Genomic DNA, 18,864 nt, shown 5'->3' with positions numbered 1-18,864 from the left:
ATACAAAAATTGGGCTGAGCATGGTGGCTCACGTCTGTAATCCTAACGCTTTGGGAGGCCAAGGCAGGTGGATCACTTGAGGTCAGGAATTCAAGACCAGCCTAGCCAATACGGTGAAACCCCATCTCTACTAAAAATACAAAAATTAGCCAGGTGTGGTGGCACGCGCCCGTAATCCCAGCTACTCAGGAGGCTGAGGCAAGAGAATCACTTGAACTCAGGAGACAGAAGTTGTGGTGAGCTGAGATCGCGCCACTGCACTCCAGCCTAGGCGACAAAGCAAGACTCTACCTGAAAAAAACAAACAAACAAAAAAAATAGCACCTGTAGTCTCAGCTACTTGGGAGGATGAAGTCAGAGTATCGCTTGGGCCTAGGAGGTTGAGGCTACAGTGAGCCATGATCACACCACTGCACTCCAGCCTGGGTGACAGAGCAAGACTCTGTCTCAAAAAAAATTTTTTTTTTATTTTTAAATAAAAATAATTTTAAAAAGAAATAATCTCTGATCCAAGGACTAAAGGAAGAGAATGTGTTAACCAGTCCAATAAGTGGAAAGAAAATCTTTCCCCTTTCATTAATAGCATCTCCAGTCTCCCAATTACTCATCCTTAACCCACATTCCCCACATGCAGTCCATCACTAACTCCTATTCAAATAACCTTCAAAATATAACTCTAACCCACATGCTTTACTACATCCCAATGGCCAGCACTGCATGCCAAAAACCCTCTGCTCATCTGCTGCCAGGACTTCAGCACAGCCCCCAAATGGATCTCCAAAAATCTACACTTGCCCCTTCCTATCCAATCTATTTACAATAGCCAGCATGGGATCCTAAAAAGGCAACTCTGATAATATCACTCCCCCCGTTTATACCTTTCAATGACTTCCCACTGACTTTAGGAAAAATCCTAAACCTTTATAATGGCCCACAAGGCCCTGCATGATCAGTCCCTACCCACCTCTCCAGCCTCACCCTCACCTGTGTCTCTCTCACCCTCCCTCTCTGCCCTGGCCACCCTGGCATTCCCTTTTTTTTTTTTTTTTTTTGAAATGGAGTCTCACTCTGTTGCCCAGGCTGGAGTGCAGTGGCGCAATCTCAGCTCACTGCAACCTCCACCTTCTGGGTTCAGCCTCCTGCCTCAGCCTCCCGAGTAGCTGGGATTACAGGTACCCACCACCACACCCACCTCAGGTGATCCGCCCACTTTGGCCTCCCAAAGAGCTAGGATTACAGGTGTGAGCCACTGTGCCCGGCCACCCTGGCCTTCCTTTAAAGTCTCCCATACCAAACTGTCTGCTGCCCTGGGGCCTGCCCACTTGCAGTTCTGTCTGGAATACTCTCCCCATCTCCCCAGCTCGGTCATGCATGCCCATACTAAGGTCCCCTTGTCCTTGAATGCCCCCTTTGTGGAGATGTGTCCCTGTAGAAAATCAAATTCAGGTCCCTGGTCCCATGCTTTCCCAACACCCTACATTTCTCTGCAGCTCAGTTACACTCTATGTGTCCACACTGAGTGCTGTCGTTTCTTGTTCGATGCCCAGCTCCTCCTGGAGACCACCAGGACAACAAGCTCTACAAGAACAGGAGTGTGGCTGCTTAGTTCACTGCCAGGTTTCTAGCACTGAGCCAGGTACCTGGCCTTTAGAGGCTGCTTTGTAAGGTATGACTGAATACCCACTACTGTGGTAGCCGAGGACAGCCTCTTGTAGGGTGGTTGGTCTGGGAACTTCCTCTGGCACTCTGTCAGAGGTGCCTGACACACCCTGCCTCTAAGGAGGCTCCTCTGAGAAAAACTAGGCAGCCCCTATGCCTTTCCCAGTTACTGTCACAACCACTCACCCCACCCTGAGATCACACCCACATCACACTTTTGTCACTTATTTCCAATCTCTTCTACCATTCCTTTTAAGAGCTGGTCTCCTCTCTTACTCCCAATTTCTTAGACAGTAACCTTGGCTGGGCAAAGTGGCTCACGCCTGTAATCCCAGCACTTTGGGAGGCCAAGGCGGGAGGATCACCTGAGATCAGGAATTCAAGACCAGCCTGGCCAACATGGTGAAACCCTGTCTCTACTAAAAATAAAAAAATTAGCCAGGCATGGTGGTGTGCACCTGTAACCCCAGCAACTCGGGAGGCTGAAGAATCACTCGAACCAGGGAGGCGGAGGTTGCAGTTAGCCGAGATTACACCACTGCCCTCTAGCCTGGGCAACAGAGTGAGACTCCATCTCAAAAAGTAAAAAATAGTAACCTTAACTTCAGTTACAGGGACATCATATCCTGTTAACCTTAAAAAAAAAAAAAAAAAAAAAAAAAAAAGACATTAAAGAAAAATATCTCCAAACATGTTGAGTTTATTTGAGAATGGGAGAAAAGGATTATAATCCAGGATGCAGCAAGCCACAAGTACATATGGTGATAGAAGGGGAAAAGGAAGCTTTTATTATCAGAAAGGGAGAGATTTATATAAGTTGCTTAGAAACAGAGTTCACAGTCAGACACAGTGGCTCACACCTGTAATCCCTAGCACTTTCGGAAGCCAAGGCAGGCGGATCACGAGGTCAAGAAATCAAGACCATCCTGGCCAACATGAGTGAAACTCCGTCTCTACTAAAAATATAAAAATTAGCTGGGAGTGGCAGCACACACCTGTAGTCCCAGCTACTCAGGAAGCTGAGGCAGGAGAATCACTTGAACCTGGGAGGCAGAGGTTGCAATGAGCCGAGATCACGTCACTGCACTCCAGCCTGGTGACAGAACGAGACTCCGTCTCTAAAATAAAATAAAATAAAATAACATAACATAAAATAACATAACATAACATAACATAAAATAAAATAACATAAAATACAATACAATACAATAAAATACAATAAAATAAAATAAAATAAATAAAATAAAATAAATAAATAAAATAAAAAAATACAATACAATACAATATAAAATAAAAAATAAAATATAAAATAAAATAAAATAAAAAAAATACAATACAATACAATACAATACAATACAATAAAATATAAAATAAAATAAAACAAATAAAATACAATAAAAAAATACAATACAATACAATACAATAAAATAAACAAGTTCATGAGTTCCCCAGAGGATCAAAGCCAGAGCTGTCTTCAGTTCATTGGTGGAGATGCCATTACTGGGCAAGTATTCTTTCCAGAGCATTTTATCTGAATTACGATAGTCCTAAAAAATGTCTATGCCAGGCAAGGTGGCTCACACCTGTTATCCCATCACTTTGGGAGGCCAAGGCAGAAGGATCACTTGAGGCCAGGAGTTTGAGACCAGCCTGTGCAACATAGCAAGACCCCATCTCTACCAAAAAAAAAAAAATATTTTTTAACTAGCCAGGACTGATGGAAGGTGCCTGCAGTCCCAGCCACTATAGGAGGCTTAAGCAGGAGAATCATTTGGAGTCCAGGAGTTCGATGCAGCAGCGAGCCATGATTGTGCAACTGTACTCCAGCCTGGGTGACAGAGCAAGGCCCTGTCTCCAAAAAAAAAAAAAGTCTACTGATAAATCTTGTCATAGAAATATATATACACATGCAAAACATGCAAGCCATGCAAAGCAGATGATTCATGAAAGACATGAAGGGATTTCTAGTGGGTTTTTATTCATTTATTTATTTATATATATATTTTTTGAGATGGAGTCTCACTCTGTCGCCCAGGCTGGAGTGCAGTGGCGTGATCTTGGCTCACTGTAACCTCCACCTCCCAGGTTCGAGCAATTCTCCTGCCTCAACCTCCCGACTAGCTGGGACAAAAATTAACCACCATGCCCGGCTAATTTTTGTGTTTTCAGTAGAGATGGGGTTTCACCATGTTGGCCAGGATGGTCTCAAACTCCTGACCTCAAGCGATCCACCCGCCTCAGCCTCCCAAAGTGCTGGGATTGCAGGTGTGAGTCACCACTTCTGTTCTCTAGTGGGGTTTTTAGAAAAGCCTTGGAAACAGTTCTTATCCAGGCATACTATAGTGACAATGACTGAAAATATGATTACCTGTGCAACAGTCCTGCTACAGGTGGGAAAATGGAGAAACAATAAAGGAATATTAACAGCACTTTTTATTGTTGTAATGCTTGCAATTCCCAAAGTGCTTCATTTATAACTGTGATTCTCAAGCCTAGTTACATCTGGAGAGGTTTTTAAAAATGCCAATTTCTAGGCCGGGCACAGTGGCTCACATCTGTAATCCCAGCACGTTGGGAGGCCGAGGCAGGTGGATCAACTGAGGTCAGGAGTTCGAGATCAGCCTGGTCAACATGGCAAAACCTCGTCTCTACTAAAAATACAGAATTAGCCGGGTGTGGTAGCACGCACCTGTAATCCCAGCTACTGGGGTGGCTGAGGCAGGAGAATCACTTGAACCTGAGAGGCAGAGGTTGCAGTGAGTCGAGATGGTGCCACTGAAGTCTAGCCTGGGTGACAGAGTAAGACTCTGCCTAGGCCTTACTCCAAATCCATTAAATCAGAATGTAAACTCCACAAGGGCAGGAATTTTGGCTGTTTTGCTCACAGTCAGTGTCTGGGACATGCATGGTGCCCAGGAAGTATTTGTTGAATGAATGAATGAATAAATATACCATTATTAACTGAGACCCAAGGAACACACCAAGCTCCTGATCCCAGGAGCTTAGATTTTTTTCACAATAAGGACACTTTTCCTATTTCTAAAGCACTACTTATAAAAATATCTCAAGAAAACAATTAGAAGTTACTCAGTGTCTACCGTGAGTGAGGGGGAAAAAAGGTAGGCAGTGTCGCCGGGCGTGGTGGCTCACGCCTGTAATCCCAGCACTTTGGGAGGCCGAGGTGGGCGGATCACGAGGTCAGAAGATCAAGACCATTCTGGCTAACACGGTGAGACCCCGTCTCTACCAAAAATACAAAAAATTAGCTGGGCGTGGTGGCGGGCGCCTGTAGTCCCAGCTACCCGGGAGGCTGAGGCAGCAGAATGGCATGAACTCGGGAGGTGGAGCTTGCAGTGAGCTGAGATGGTGCCACTGCATTACAGCCTGGGCGATAGAGTGCGACTCTGTCTCAAAAAAAAAAAAGGTAGGTAGTGTCTAGTGATGTGACAAGAAGAAATTAGTGGCCATGGGCACAGACAGGCTTAGGCAAGCTCTAACTCCTGTGAAATTTTGAGGTAATCATATTGTAAGGACTCAAGCATAATGAGAAAACAACTATATATCAACCAGCTACCCTACCCTGGATATTGGAACAAAACCCAAAAACCCAAATGCACATACATACGTATTATTTTGTTCTGATACTTTGGGATTACTTTGATATATTTGTTCTGGCTTTGTACAGAGTAATTCTTTGTTTGATATCTGAAAAACAGTGGCACATGGAAACGGATGAAACCTGTTGGGACAAACATCCAAAGGACATTTTTTTTTTTTTTTTGAGACAGTCTCGCCCTGTCGCCCAGGCTGGAGTGCAGTGGTGCGATCTCGGCTCACCGCAACAACCTCCACCTCCCGGGTTCAAATGATTGTCCTGCCTCAGCCTCCCGAGTAGCTGGGATTACAGGTGTGAGCCTGGCCCCAAGGAACTATTTGGATAAGGAGGAGCCCTGAATTTGTAGAATCATAAAAGTAACATAGAATCCGGCCGGGCACAGCGGCTCACGCCTGTAATCTCAGCACTTTGGGAGACTAAGGCGGGGAAATCATGAGGTCAGGAGTTTGAGACCAGCCTGCCCAACATAGTGAAACTCTGTCTCTGTTAAAAATACAAAAGTTATCTGGGCGTGGTAGCGCATGCCTGTAATCCCAGCTACTCAGATGGCTGAGGCAGGAGAATCCCTTGAACCCAGAAGGCAGACAGCTGCAGTGAGCCAAGACTGCACCACTGCACTTCAGCCTGGGCAACAGAGTGAGACTGTCTCAAAAAAAAAAAAAAAAAAGTCTCCAGCCATTGTCAAATATCGTGGGAGGGAAAGGGGGGAAAGAGTAAAATCACCCTTGTTTTAGGACCACTACCTTATCCAATGAGTGTTCATTCACCCATCACTACTCAAAACTTTCTTCATACTTCCAGATGTTTTCTTGTGGAGAAAAAAAGCCTCTACTCCTCTGGTTTATCTGGCAACTCTCCAGAAAGTCTAATTGTGTAGCACAAGGGTAGAGTGTACTTAAAATTGTAAAAGTTTTTCCTCATACTATTCCAAAAAAAGCAAAGTTTTTATCTTTTCAGTGGTATTTGATGAAACTAAAACACTTTCTCCAGATGTTACGAACCTCCCAGAGAGTTAACCCATAAACATTTACCTTATCTTCCACCCCAGGCACTGCAGATTACAGAAAATATCTGACACCCATTTTCCAGATCTGTTCAAGAAGTGTCTGTTGGGCATGGTGGCTCACGCTTGTAATCCCATCACTGTGGGAGGCCGAGGTGGGAAGATCACTTGAGGCCAGGAGTTCCAGACCAGCGAGGCCAACATGGTGAAACCCTGCCTCTACTAAAAATAGAAAAAATTAGCCGGGCGTGGGTGGTGCATGCCCGTAGTCTCTGCTACTCGGGAGGCAGAGGCAGGAGAATCGCTTGAACCCAGGAGGCAGAGGTTGCAGTGAGCCGAGATCGCGCCACTGCACTCCAGCCTGGGTGACAGAACGAGACTGTGTCTCAGGACAAAAAAAAAGGTGACTCGTATAGTTCTTGTTTTTACAACCCGAATATCTGAATTCAGGTAAAATATTCTGCCTGACCAGGGCTACATGATAAGCCACGTACCTGCTCACTTCGCAGGGTCGCAGCACCCTTCTTACTACTATTTAGGCAATTTAGGTTTCTGACGGGGAAACCAGCGGAGCTGAGCGGGCTGCAAGAGGGGTGGGTTCAGGATGAGAAGTTGGGATGGGTGACGAAGCAGTAGAGAGTGAATCTTGGCTGAAAAGTAAGGAAAATAACTGTGAAGAAGAGATGACCCAGCTTGAAATAAAGCCTGAAGACCGCACCTCCCACTTGAGAGAGAGAAGCAGCTGAAAGCCATCAGCTTGCACTCTGAGCTCTCAAACAGAGAGGGTGAGGGGGTTGAGAACAGATCTACGATTTCACACCCCTGTCTCGGCCCCTAGGCCTGACCATTCATTCAAACTCTCAATAAAAACGGATTACCAGACCCTGCGCAGGGAACACATCTGGGAAAACAGCTGCAACCTTGGAGACCAGCACGGGACAAGCTATCTCTGGGCAATAAGGAACAACTAAAGAGAATCCCAGGAACCAGGTAACCAATCGCCAGAAGCCCTCCGCCCTCATGATCCATTGGGTCAAGGCCCCACTGCCGCCTCGTATCGCCAGCCTCCAGTCCTGCCTCCACGACGCAACCTTCCCCAAGGCTGGCCGGGTCTGGATGTCGCCATCCCCTATTCCGAGCTACAGACCTCGCAGCTGAACTCTTAAAGAGAACCTCCCTTCTTCCTCACGGTGCTCCAGCTCCGCACAATGTACTGAGCCTCGTCAGCCACCGTAGGCGAGGTCGCGGCGCGTCCGTGACGTCACTTGTGTGCGCTTCTGCCGCACTAAGGGAAACATGGCTCTATCGCGGCCGGTGAGGCTCTTTTCTCTCGTGGCTCGGTTGATCCTGGTGCCCCGACGAGGTCTCACGGGCCGTAGTCCCGACGAACCCCTGGCGGTGGTGCGCATTCCAGTGGCTCTACAGCGGCAGTTGGAACAACGGCAGAGCAGGCGGCTGAACCTCCCGAGGCCGGTGCTGGTTCGACCTGGACGGCTGCTGGTCTCGGCGCGGCGGCCGGAGTTCAACCAGCCGGCGCGCCTCACACTGGGCCGCTGGGAGAGCGCGCCGCTAGCCTCTCAAGGCTGGAAGAGTCGACGCGCGCGTCGGGACCACTTCTCCATCGAGCGCGCGCAACAGGAGGCGCCAGCTGTGCAAAAGCTCTCGTCCGAGGGCAACTTTGCTGACTTGGGCCTGGAGCCGCGTGTGCTGCACGCACTACAGGAGGTTGCGCCTGAAGTCGTTCAGCCCACAACCGTGCAGTCTAGCACCATCCCCCAACTACTTCGCGGCCGCCACGTCCTTTGCGCCGCAGAAACCGGCAGTGGCAAGACTCTCAGCTACCTCCTGCCGCTGTTTCAACGGCTTGTGGGCCAGCCAAGCCTGGACTCCCTTCGTATCCCCGCTCCCCGAGGCCTAGTCCTTGTTCCTTCCCGAGAACTGGCCCAACAGGTGCGGGCTGTGGCCCAACCCTTGGGCCGCTCCTTGGGCCTGCTGGTGCGGGACCTGGAGGGAGGCCACGGCATGCGTAGTATCAGGATGCAATTGTCCAGACAACCTTCAGCAGATGTGCTAGTGGCCACTCCAGGGGCTCTGTGGAAGGCCCTGAAAAGTCGACTGATTAGTCTGGAGCAACTCTCGTTCTTGGTTTTGGATGAGGCTGACACACTGCTGGATGAAAGCTTCCTGGAACTAGTGGACTACATCTTAGAGAAGAGCCACATAGCAAACGGCCCAGCTGACTTGGAAGACCGCTTCAATCCCAAAGCTCAGTTAGTGCTGGTAGGAGCCACATTTCCCGAAGGTGTAGGCCAGTTGCTGAATAAAGTCGCCAGCCCAGATGCTGTCACCACCATCACCAGCTCCAAGCTCCACTGTATCATGCCTCATGTGAAACAGACATTTCTGAGACTGAAGGGAGCAGATAAGGTAGCCGAGCTGGTGCACATTCTCAAGCATCATAACAGAGCAGAAAGGACTGGCCCCTCAGGAACTGTTCTGGTGTTCTGTAATAGCTCCAGCACTGTGAACTGGCTGGGATATATTCTGGATGACCACAAAATCCAACACCTAAGGTTGCAGGGGCAAATGCCAGCCTTAATGAGGGCAGGAATCTTCCAGTCCTTCCAGAAGAGCTCCCGAGACATACTTCTCTGCACAGACATAGCCTCTCGGGGCCTGGACAGCACTGGTGTGGAGCTGGTTGTCAATTATGATTTCCCCCCAACGCTGCAAGATTACATCCACAGAGCAGGGAGAGTGGGCCGTGTGGGGAGCGAGGTTCCAGGCACCGTCATCAGTTTTGTGACCCATCCCTGGGATGTGAGCCTGGTTCAGAAGATTGAGCTGGCGGCTCGCCGAAGGAGAAGTCTTCCAGGACTAGTATCCTCGGTGAAAGAGCCTTTGCCGCAGCAACCTGATTTTGACAAATCTGATTAAAATGTGATGCTAGAACAGGGATCTTTCCCAGTATCTTGGGTGGGTGACCACACTTGTGAGTGGGAGGCTCTGGGCTGCCCTCAGCTCCTTGAGGGTAGGATGAACTGCCATGTGACTTGGAAAGGTAAGATGCTAGCCAGCATTGGAGAAGAAGCTGCTGAGCATGGCTTTCTGTAGTCTTTCACAAGACACAAGTGGATTTTGACTTTGTATCATGTCATGATTTCTAACAATAAATGTTTTTATGTGCCTCCCCTAAGAATATTTAGCACTGGGGCGGAATTCAGTAGTTTCTGAGGATTCATACCCCAGACTGCCACATCTAGGACAAAGGCTCTTTCAGTTGATGTTTTAATTTATAAACATTGAGTTTTTATTTCCTGCCCCCAAAAAGGTATTCATTAAGCCCCCAGGGAAAGGAAAGGAAATGTGACCAGCAGCAGATAGAGTTCTTCACTAACAGCGCCCAAGACAAATGGGCATCTTGGCGAAATCTCTCTGGAAGGTACCGGCAGGAAAGTAAAGGGTAGACTAACACAGAAGTTTTGCTTGTACTTCTATCCCAACTCGGTGGCCGAGAAAGAGGAGAGATGATTAAACTGTGTTACAAAACTGGCAAGATAACCATATAGCATTTTTTAAATATATATATATACAAAAAAATTACAAAAATTAACCCAGTGTGGTGGCACGTGCCTGTAGTCCCAGCTACTCGGGAGGCTGAGGCAGGAGAATCACTTGAACCTGGGAGGCGGAGGGTGCAGTGAGCCAAGATCATACCACTACACTCCAGCCTGGGGGACAGAGCAAGACTCCATCTCAAAAGAAAAAAGCCGGGTGTGGTGGCTCACGCCTGTAATCCCAGCACTTTGGGAGGCTGAGGCGGGAGGATCACCTAAGATCAGGAGTTTAAGACCAGCCTGGCAAACATGGCAAAACCCCATCTCTACTAAAAATACAAAAAAAATTAGCTGAATGTGGTGGTGCATGCCTGAAATCCCAACTACTTGGGGGACTGAGGCGCAAGAATGGCTTGAACCCGGGAGGTGGAGGTTTCGGTAAGCCAAGATTGCACCTCTACACCCCACCCTCGGTGACAAAGCCAATACCCTGTCTAAAAAAAAAAAAAAAAAAAAAAAAAAACAATCCTGAGCCCCACTCCAGGTGGGATTAAGCTCTCTAAAGTTTGACCTGAGAATACTGTCTTTGTAAACTCCCCTGGGTGATACTCCGGCCCTCCTAAATCGATGAACCATTTGTCTTTTTTTTTTTTTTTTTGAGATGGAGTCTTGCTCTGTCGCCCAAACAGGAGTGCAGTGGCCGGATCTCAGCTCACTGCAAGCTCCGCCTCCCGGGTTTACGCCATTCTCCTGCCTCAGCCTCCCAAGTAGCTGGGACTACAGGCGCCCGCCACCTTGCCCGGCTAGTTTTTTGTATTTTTTTTTTTTAGTGGAGACGGGGTTTCACCGTGTTAGCCAGGATGGTCTCGATCTCCTGACCTCGTGATCTGCCCGTCTCGGCCTCCAAAAATGCTGGGATTACAGGTTTGAGCCACCGCGCCCGGCCGATGAACCATTTGTCTATGCTGTACCGCCTTTCCCAGAGTCCCAGCAAATTCCTGTAAGGCTGTATACCCCCGCAAGACCAGAGGGATGCTTCTGGACAAGTACTCTCTCCAGAGCGTTGGAGAATCTGAGTGATGTCTTGCTAGCCCTCCCGCCGGAACAAACTTCCCAGGAACCATACCCTTGATATTTTACCTCCTACCACTCCCTGCAGGCCGTCTGCTGTAATTAGCACCACACTAAAGCAAATATGAGAGAAGGTGCTGTGCTTCTCAACCGGGGTGACCTAGTCTCCAAAGATCAGGCCGTCTCTACCTCCTGGGCATATCCCCTCTGCAATAACCCCACTAAATAAATGTCCCATGTTTGTTTTTTCAAGGCCAGTAACAGGGAGACCTCTCCTAAAGGTCATCTCTTTGGTAGGAAGTTCTTGGCCACACTGAACCAAAGGCTGTTCCTAGTATGGTCCTAATCAGGCCAAGGGCAGAGTTGCCTGTTTCTTTGAGTAGGACCAAATCACCTTTTTTATATGTACAAAAAAATAGACACAAGGTCTAGCTATGTTACCCAGGCTGGTCTCAAACTGCTGGGCTCAAGAGATACTCCTGCCTCCACTTTCCAAAGTACTAGGATGACAGGCGTGAGTCACCATGCCTGGCCCAAATGACCTTTTGGTACCTCTTTACAGTGCTGACCTGGGCTGCTGCTGGGGGCTAAACCTCATCCTTTCGTAGTGATGAGACTGTCATTGTTTGCCTATTTAAAGAGAGGGCAGTGTAATGATAAGGTTATGATTTTGTACTGTTACTTTTTTTTTTTTGAGACAGAATCTTACTCTGTCACCCAGGCTGGAGTACAGTGGCACAATCTCGGCTCATTGCAACCGCCACCTCCCAGGTTCAAGCAATTCTTGGGCCTCAGCCTCCTGAGTAGCTGGGATTACAGGTGCACATCAACATGCGCAGCTAGTTTTTATATTTTTAGTAGAGACAGGGTTTTGCCATGTTAGCCAGGCTGGCTGTGAACTCCTGGCCTCAAGTGACCCACCTGCCTCAGCCTCCCAAAGTGCTGGGATTACAGGCGTGAGCCAAGGCGCCTCACCAGTCATTTGGGATTCTTATCTTGTCATGAATTTGTTTGAATTTTATGTTAAAATAGGTTCACCTGTAGACGTGGCATTTCATATCTATAATCCCAGCACTTTGGGAGGCCAAGGCAGGAGGATCACTTGAGGCCAGGAGTTCCAGGTTACGGTGAGCTATGATGGTGCCACTGTACTCTAGCCTGGATGACAAAGTGAGACCCTGTTTCTGAAAAAAGAGTAAATTTTTAAAATAGAACCATCATGCGCACTTCATACAGTCATTTGGGAGCCTCATTTTGCCTTAGAGCACATTTAACATACCTCCCAGTGTACATCACCTTTTTTTTTTTTTTTTTTTTGAGACGGAGTCTTGCTCTGTCGCCCAGGCTGGAGTGCAGTGGCACAATCTCGGCTCACTGCAAGGTCTGACTCCTGAGTTCACGCCATTCTCCTGCCTCAGCCTCCTGAGTAGCTGGGACTACAGGTTCCCACCACCACTCCCGGCTAATTTTTTGTATTTTAAGTAGACACGGGGTTTCACCATGTTAGTCAGGATGATCTCGATTTCCTGACCTCGTGATCCGCCCACCTCGGCCTCCCAAAGTGCTGGGATTACAGGCGTGAGCCACCGCACCCGGCCACACCACCTTTAAATGTAATGAGCTTGTCCTCACATTCTTAATAGCTACAAATCTGGAGCCCCAAACGAAGCCCTGCTGACAGAATGCCTCTCTGCTACCTGTATGACCTTGGATAGACCCCTAACCTCTTGGCTTTCTTGAGTCTTAGATGGTAAAAATGTGAGGGTGCTATGAATTTACATTTGGGGCAGAACAAAGTCAAGAAGAGCCTGTATGTTTTCAGTCTTCTTAATTGGAATGTACTCCCTCTCCTATTGAAACTGCCATTGCAAAATTACAACTGAGATAGTGAAAGAGAGTTGATCTAACCCCCATCTTGCTTGTAACCTCCAAGCTGTCCTTGTTCATTCCTGACCATAGGCTGAACTAACTTTGGGAGGAACTTAGTTTATAGTTTATAGTTTAAAACAAAGAAGATAACAGCCCTTTCCCAAAAGAAACCCCCTTTTTGCCTGGGGACTAGACTGCCTTTGTAGGACTAACACAGCCAAAAGATTAGAAATTATGGTTTAGGAGTCATGCAGCTAGAAGCTACAGGGTTCTTTTTTCTTTTTCTTTTTTCTTTTTTTGAGATGGAGTCTCACTCTTGTTGCCCATGCTGGAGTGCAAAGGCGCTATCTCGACTCACTGCAACCTCCGCCTCCCGGGTTCAAGCAATTCTCCTGCCTCAGCCTCCTGAGTAACTGGGATTACAGGCATCCGCCACCACACCCGGCTAATTTTTTGTATTTTTAGTAGAGATGGGTTTCACCATGTTGGCCAGGCTGCTCTTGAACTCTTGACCTCAGGTGATCCACCCACCTCGGCCTCCCAAAGTGCTGGGATTATAGGTGTGAGCCACTGCACCTAGCCAAGGCTACAAGATTCTGACCATTCCCCAAATTGTTCTTGGGGATAACATCACTATATAAAACCTAAGATCATGCTCACTTCAGCAATACATATAATAAAATTGGAACTATAGAGAAGATTAGCACGGCCCCTTGTGCAAGGATGACATGCAAATCCATGAAGCGTTCCATATTTGTTAATGTTTTAATTTTTTAAAATTATATACATAGGCCAGGTGTGGTGGCTCACACTTGTAATCTCGGAACTTTGGGAGGCCAAGGCAGGTAGATCACTTGAGGTCAGGAGTTGAAGATCAGCCTGACCAACATGGTGAAACCTCATCTCTACTAAAAATACAAACATTAGCCAGCGTGGTAGAGGGTGCCTGTAATCCCAGCTACTCAGGAGGCTGAGGCAGGAGAATCACTTGAATCTGGGAGGTGGAGGTTGCAGTGAGCTGAGATCTTGCCACTGCACTCCAGCCTGGGCAACAATGCAAGATTCCGTCTCAAAAAAAAAAAAAGAAGGCCGGGCGCGGTGGCTCAAGCCTGTAATCCCAGCACTTTGGGAGGCCGAGACGGGTGGATCACCAGGTCAGGAGATCGAGACCATCCTGGCCTACACCGTGAAACCCCGTCTCTACTAAAAAATACAAAAAACTAGCCGGGCGAGGTGGCGGGCGCCTGTAGTCCCAGCTACTCGGGAGGCTGAGGCAGGAGAATGGCGTAAACCTGGGAGGCAGAGCTTGCAGTGAGCCGAGATTGTGCCACTGCACTCCAGCCTGGGCGACAGAGCGAGACTCCGTCTCAAAAAAAAAAAAAAAAAAAAATATATATATGTGTGTGTGTGTGTGCATACATATATACGTACGTGTCATATATATGTTATATATTATATATACAACATAATATCAGTGCTTGAGATATTCTGCAGAGCCTACGCTTGATTGGCTGGGCACAGTGGCTCACACCTGTAATCCCAGCACTTTGGAAGGCCAAGGCAGGTGGATCCCTTGAGGGGGGATTTTGAGAGCAGCCTGGCCAACGTGACAAAACCCCGTCTCTACTAAAGTTACAAAAATTAGCTGGGTGTGGTGGCCTGTAGTCCCAGCTTCTCAGGATGCTGAAACACGAGAATCCCTTGGGGAGCTTGCAGTGAGTCAAGATCATTGCGCCACTGCACTCCAGCCTGGGCAACAGAGTGAGACTCTGTCTCAAAAAATATAAATAAATAAAATAAAAAAGACCTTGCACTTCATGGATCAGCTGACACCACCCTGGTCAATCTTGTGGCTCCCCAACCCAGGAACTGACTCAGGGCAAGAGGATACCTTCAACTACCTATGACTTTTTTTTTTCTCTTTAAGACGGAGTCTCACTCTGTCACGTAGGCTGGAGTGCCGTGGCACAATTTTGGCTCACTGCAGTCTCTGCTTCCTGGGCTTCAGTGATTTTAGTGCTTCAGCCTCCCAAGTAGCTAGCTGGGATTACAGATGTGCACCACCATGCCTGGCTAACTTTTGTTTTTGTTGTTGTTGTTGTTGTTTTTGAGACAGAGTCTCATCTCACTCTGTCACAAGGCTGGAATGCAATGGCTGGATCTCAGCTCACTGCAACCTCCACCTCCTGGGTTCAGGATTCTCCTGCCTCAGCCTCCCAAGTAGCTGGGACTACAGGCGCATGCTACCACACCCAGCTAATTTTTGTATTTTTAGTAGAGACGGGGTTTCACCATATTGGCCAGGATGGTCTCAATCTCTTGACCTCGTGATCCGCCCACCTTGGCCTCCAAAAGTGCTGGGATTACAGGCATGAGCCACCGCATCCAGCCTAATTTTTGTTTTTTCAGTACAGATAGGATTTTGCCATGTTGGCCAGGCTGGTCAGCCTCCCAGAGTGCTGGGATTACAAGCATGAGCTGCTACGCCCAAGTCAACTCCCTATGATTTCATCTCTGACCCAGTCAATCAGCTTTCCCGACTCACTGCCCACCACCCACCAAATTATCTTTAAAAACTCTGATCCCTGAATGTTTAGGGAGACTGATTTGAGTAATAATAAAACTCAGTCTCCTGCACAGCTAGCTCTGTGTGAATTACTCTTTCTCTATTGCAATTTCCCTGTCTTGATAAATCAGCTTTGTCTAGGCAGTGGCAAAGGGAACCCGTAGGGCAGTTACACTTTGCGTGTGTCCAGATCTCACTTGTCCTTCAAGTCCAGCTGGAAGGAGCCTTCCATGATCCCTTTGTCCCTCCCAATCTCTGCCTCTCCTGCTGTTGATTGTTTAGCACCAGTGCGTGGCTACCTATCTATCTCTTAGATTAATCTTGCCTCTCCAGTTCATCTCAGAATTTAGATTTCTCTTGCCCTCCTGTGGTCACTGGGACTTGCACCAGCCAACAGATGTGCCCCACAGAGTGGCTACTAGGCATTTGTAGGGAGGGCTGGATGGGAGGGCCCAGGCAGGATTCCTCTCTGTCTCTGCCCTGCTCTCCTCCACAAAACCCTGAAGGCCCAAAGCCTGCCCCTTAGGTCACAGATTCCTTATGTGACTTCACTGGGTAGTGATGACCTCACAAGCTTTCACAGTTTCCATGGCAGCGTGACTACACACCTGTGTCCTAGGGAAACCTCCCTACCATTTCTCTGTGAGATACCAATCTGTTTGGTTGGCTGAGAGACAATGTCTGACCGGATCCTCTATATTCTCTCTAACATGTCCTCTGTCCCCTGGGAGGGCAGCGCAGCAGGTAGGCATACAGGGGGCATCTATACAGGAGGCGTTGCTGTACCCACAGCTTCACCTGGCTGACATGTTCCTTTTGGGCTGGCCCACCACACCTCAGAGCTTTCCTAGCCATAAGTAATATCGAGGGCGTGGCCACTCAGGGACCCACAGTCTTCCTGCTCACTGCTAAGGGCTAGTGAAATGTCATCTGAGCAGGTGTTCAGACAGGTTCTCATCTTTTTTTTTCTTTTTTTTTTATTGAGATGGGGTCTTGCTATGTTGCCGGGGCTGGTGTGAATTTTTTGTTTTGGTTTGTTTTGGTTTGGTTTGAGACAGGGTCTCTGTCGTCCAGGTTGGAGTACACTGGCATAATCACAGCTCACTGAAACCTCAACTTCCTGGGCTCAGGGGATTCTCCCAACTCAGTCTCCCTAGTAGCTGGGACTACAGGCATGCGCCACCACACCCAGCTAATTTTTTCTATTTTTAGTAGTGACAGGGTTTCGCCATGTTGCCTAGACTGGTCTTGAACTCCTGAGCTCAAGCGATCTGCCCACTTCAGCCTCCCAAAATGCTAGGATTACGGGCGTGAGGCACTGTGCCTGGCCCACCAATTAGTATTAGATATTTTTATTTTACTCTTGCTCTGTCACCCAGGCTGGAGTGCAGTGGCACGATATTAGATCCTTTTTTGTTTGTTTGTTTTTTGCGATGGAGTCTCACTCTGTCGCCCAGGCTGGAGTGCAGTGGCCAGATCTCAGCCTGCCAGCTCCGCCTCCTGGGTTTACGCCATTCTCCTGCCTCAGCCTCCCGAGTAGCTGGGACTACAGGCACCCGCCACCTTGCCCAGCTAGTTTTTTTGTATTTTTTAGTAGAGACGGGGTTTCACCGTGTTAGCCAGGATGGTCTCAATCTCCTGACCTCGTGATCCGCCCATCTCGGCCTCCCAAAGTGCTGGGATTACAGGCTTGAGCCACTGCGCCCGGCCTTTTTTTTTTTTTTTTTTTTTTTTTGAGACAGTGTCTTGCTCTGTCACCCAGGCTGGGGAGTGCAGTGGTGTGATCTTGGCTCACTGCAACCTCCACGTCCCAGGTTCAAGCGATTCTCCTGCCTCAGCCTCCCAAGTAGCTGGGACTACAGGTGCCTGCCACCACACCTAACTAATTTTTTGTATGTTTAGTAGAGATGGGGTTTCACCATGTTGGCCAGGCTGGTGCTCCTGGACTCAAGTGATCCTCCCTCCTCAGCTTCTCAAAGTGCTGAGATTACAAGCGTGAACCACCACACCCAGCCAACAGTAGGTCATTTTTTACAAAACTTGAAAATAATTTCCATTAAAGCCTGAGCTGTGACAGACCTTAAGAAATGTATTTTTTGGAAGGGATGAGGAGGATCTCCTGGTCTCCTGCTGCTGCCACAGGCTCCACATAACTGCTCTCACAGCCAGCATCCTGTCTTAGGAGACACACAGAGGTGACAGGCCAAGGCTGTGTCTGGGATGCGAAGAAGATGAAAGGACTTCCTAGGAAGAGACATGAGAGACGGGAGGCAGCACAGTGTATAAGGTAAAAGTGACTAATTCTGGTTTTCTTTCCAGCTGCAGTGCCTGCCACTTCTCCTCCCACACCTGGGCACTACCATGTTCTCTACCGAGGGTGTGGAGAAACTCAGGTAGGCTGGCATGGGGAGACGTACTGCCTGGTTGGTGGCTACCGGGCCTATGGGGATACCCCTTTGGCCACCTCAACAAAGGCTGAAGCAGAGAAGCCGGCCCCCAGCCGTGCTCCCAAGAGACGTCAAGCTACAACAGAGTCAGATAAAGACCTTGGTTGCTCTAGCCCCAAAATTCAGCGCTTGGAGTATAGTGGCAGGAGACTGACCCCACAGAAGCTTGCTGGATGAGCCATTTGGGAGAAAGGACAAATGTTTAGCTGTCTGAGACAGCTAATGCCTCTTCTGCAGTGACCTCCCCTGCCCACCACTGCAGATAGAGCCTGAGTCATTCTACCCAAGCCTTCCTCATCCAGAAGCCCCCTTCCATGCTAACTACCCATGGGCAAGGAGCCTCAGAAACTGTGGTTTAAAATGAGAGGTTGCTTTGAACATCCCAACGCTGAAGCTGGCCTGGAAGAAAACCTGATGTTCCTCTATTCATCTCTTCAGAGTCCCATTTTGGGCAGAAGAAAGAAAAATCTGTACTCTGCTAGCCAAGGAGTCAACTGCAGAAAGAGGGTGCAGCATAGCCTAGCAGGGGCCTGGTCTACCAGATGGGCTTTTGCTTTGAGTCACTGCCAGCAACTACCAGCACAAACCAGGAGGGCCAGGACTTGCTGAAACTGGAAGAAGCAGCCCATGGCTAGTCACAGCAGGAGAAAGGCTCCTGCTGGGCATCTCAGGAGGTAGAAGAAAGAGACCTAGGGAGACCTGCCACCTACATCAAGAGCAATATGGAGGAAGTTGAATAACATCCCCCCTGAAGCTCATGTGTTCCTTTATTTCCTGCCCATTATGGCCCCTGTGCCGAGACAGCACCACTGCACTCCAGCCTGGGTGACAGAGTGAGACTCTGTCTCAAAAAAAAAAAAAATTACGGAGCATGGTGGTGGGCCCTTGTAATCCCAGCTACTCAGGAACCTGAGGCAGGAGAATCGCTTGAACCTGGGAGGCAAAGGTTGCAGTGAGCCGAGATTACGCCACTGCACTCCAGCCTGGGCGACAAAGTGAGACTCCGTCTTATTAAAAAAAAAAAAAAACGCTGGGCGCGGTGGCTCAAGCCTGTAATCCCAGCACTTTGGGAGGCC

The 18,864-nt window shown here is 48.4% G+C and overlaps 3 protein-coding genes and 1 non-coding gene across 6 annotated transcripts in view; 3 read left to right on the top strand and 1 right to left on the bottom strand.

Moving 5' to 3' along the window:
• Window positions 1–7,519, bottom strand: part of DUS2 (dihydrouridine synthase 2) — a 53,224-nt gene extending 45,705 nt beyond the window's left edge. For 2 of the 3 annotated variants that reach the window (XR_002731253.1, XM_023210235.2), the window contains exon 1: window positions 7,426–7,519. The gene's annotated coding sequence lies outside the window, so the exon portion shown is untranslated. Of the gene's footprint in view, window positions 1–2,654; window positions 2,717–7,425 lie in introns of those variants that run through there. The other variant, XM_023210236.1, reaches the window with a different exon arrangement.
• Window positions 6,905–9,474, top strand: DDX28 (DEAD-box helicase 28). Its single transcript, XM_023210234.3, has one exon. The coding sequence runs from the start codon at window positions 7,575–7,577 to the stop codon at window positions 9,213–9,215; it is 1,641 nt and encodes a 546-aa protein (XP_023066002.1). The 5' UTR covers window positions 6,905–7,574; the 3' UTR covers window positions 9,216–9,474.
• A 3,953-nt stretch (window positions 9,475–13,427) lies between these two features.
• LOC111541492 lies at window positions 13,428–13,533 on the top strand. Its single transcript, XR_002731268.1, has one exon. It is a non-coding gene; the product is annotated as a U6 spliceosomal RNA (small nuclear RNA).
• A 1,672-nt stretch (window positions 13,534–15,205) lies between these two features.
• On the top strand, window positions 15,206–18,652 carry DPEP2NB (DPEP2 neighbor). The gene is made up of 2 exons (XM_023210232.2): window positions 15,206–16,085; window positions 17,661–18,652. The coding sequence occupies exons 1-2, from the start codon at window positions 16,019–16,021 to the stop codon at window positions 17,963–17,965; spliced, it is 372 nt and encodes a 123-aa protein (XP_023066000.1). The 5' UTR covers window positions 15,206–16,018; the 3' UTR covers window positions 17,966–18,652.
• The last annotated feature ends 212 nt before the right edge of the window (window positions 18,653–18,864 follow it).

The sequence above is a fragment of the Piliocolobus tephrosceles genome, chromosome 17 (genome assembly GCF_002776525.5).
Source record: "Piliocolobus tephrosceles isolate RC106 chromosome 17, ASM277652v3, whole genome shotgun sequence".
NCBI lineage: Eukaryota > Metazoa > Chordata > Mammalia > Primates > Cercopithecidae > Piliocolobus > Piliocolobus tephrosceles.
This window is presented reverse-complemented; position numbering and strand designations above follow the sequence as displayed.

Bases quoted from the DNA above. Each gene is read 5' to 3' on its own strand.
- DDX28 (XM_023210234.3), top strand. From the start codon at position 7,575: ATGGCTCTATCGCGGCCGGTGAGGCTCTTTTCTCTCGTGGCTCGGTTG.
- DPEP2NB (XM_023210232.2), top strand. From the start codon at position 16,019: ATGTCTGACCGGATCCTCTATATTCTCTCTAACATGTCCTCTGTCCCC. The intron at 16,086-17,660 runs GTAGGCATACAG...TTTTCTTTCCAG, and splicing joins CTGGGAGGGCAGCGCAGCAG to CTGCAGTGCCTGCCACTTCT.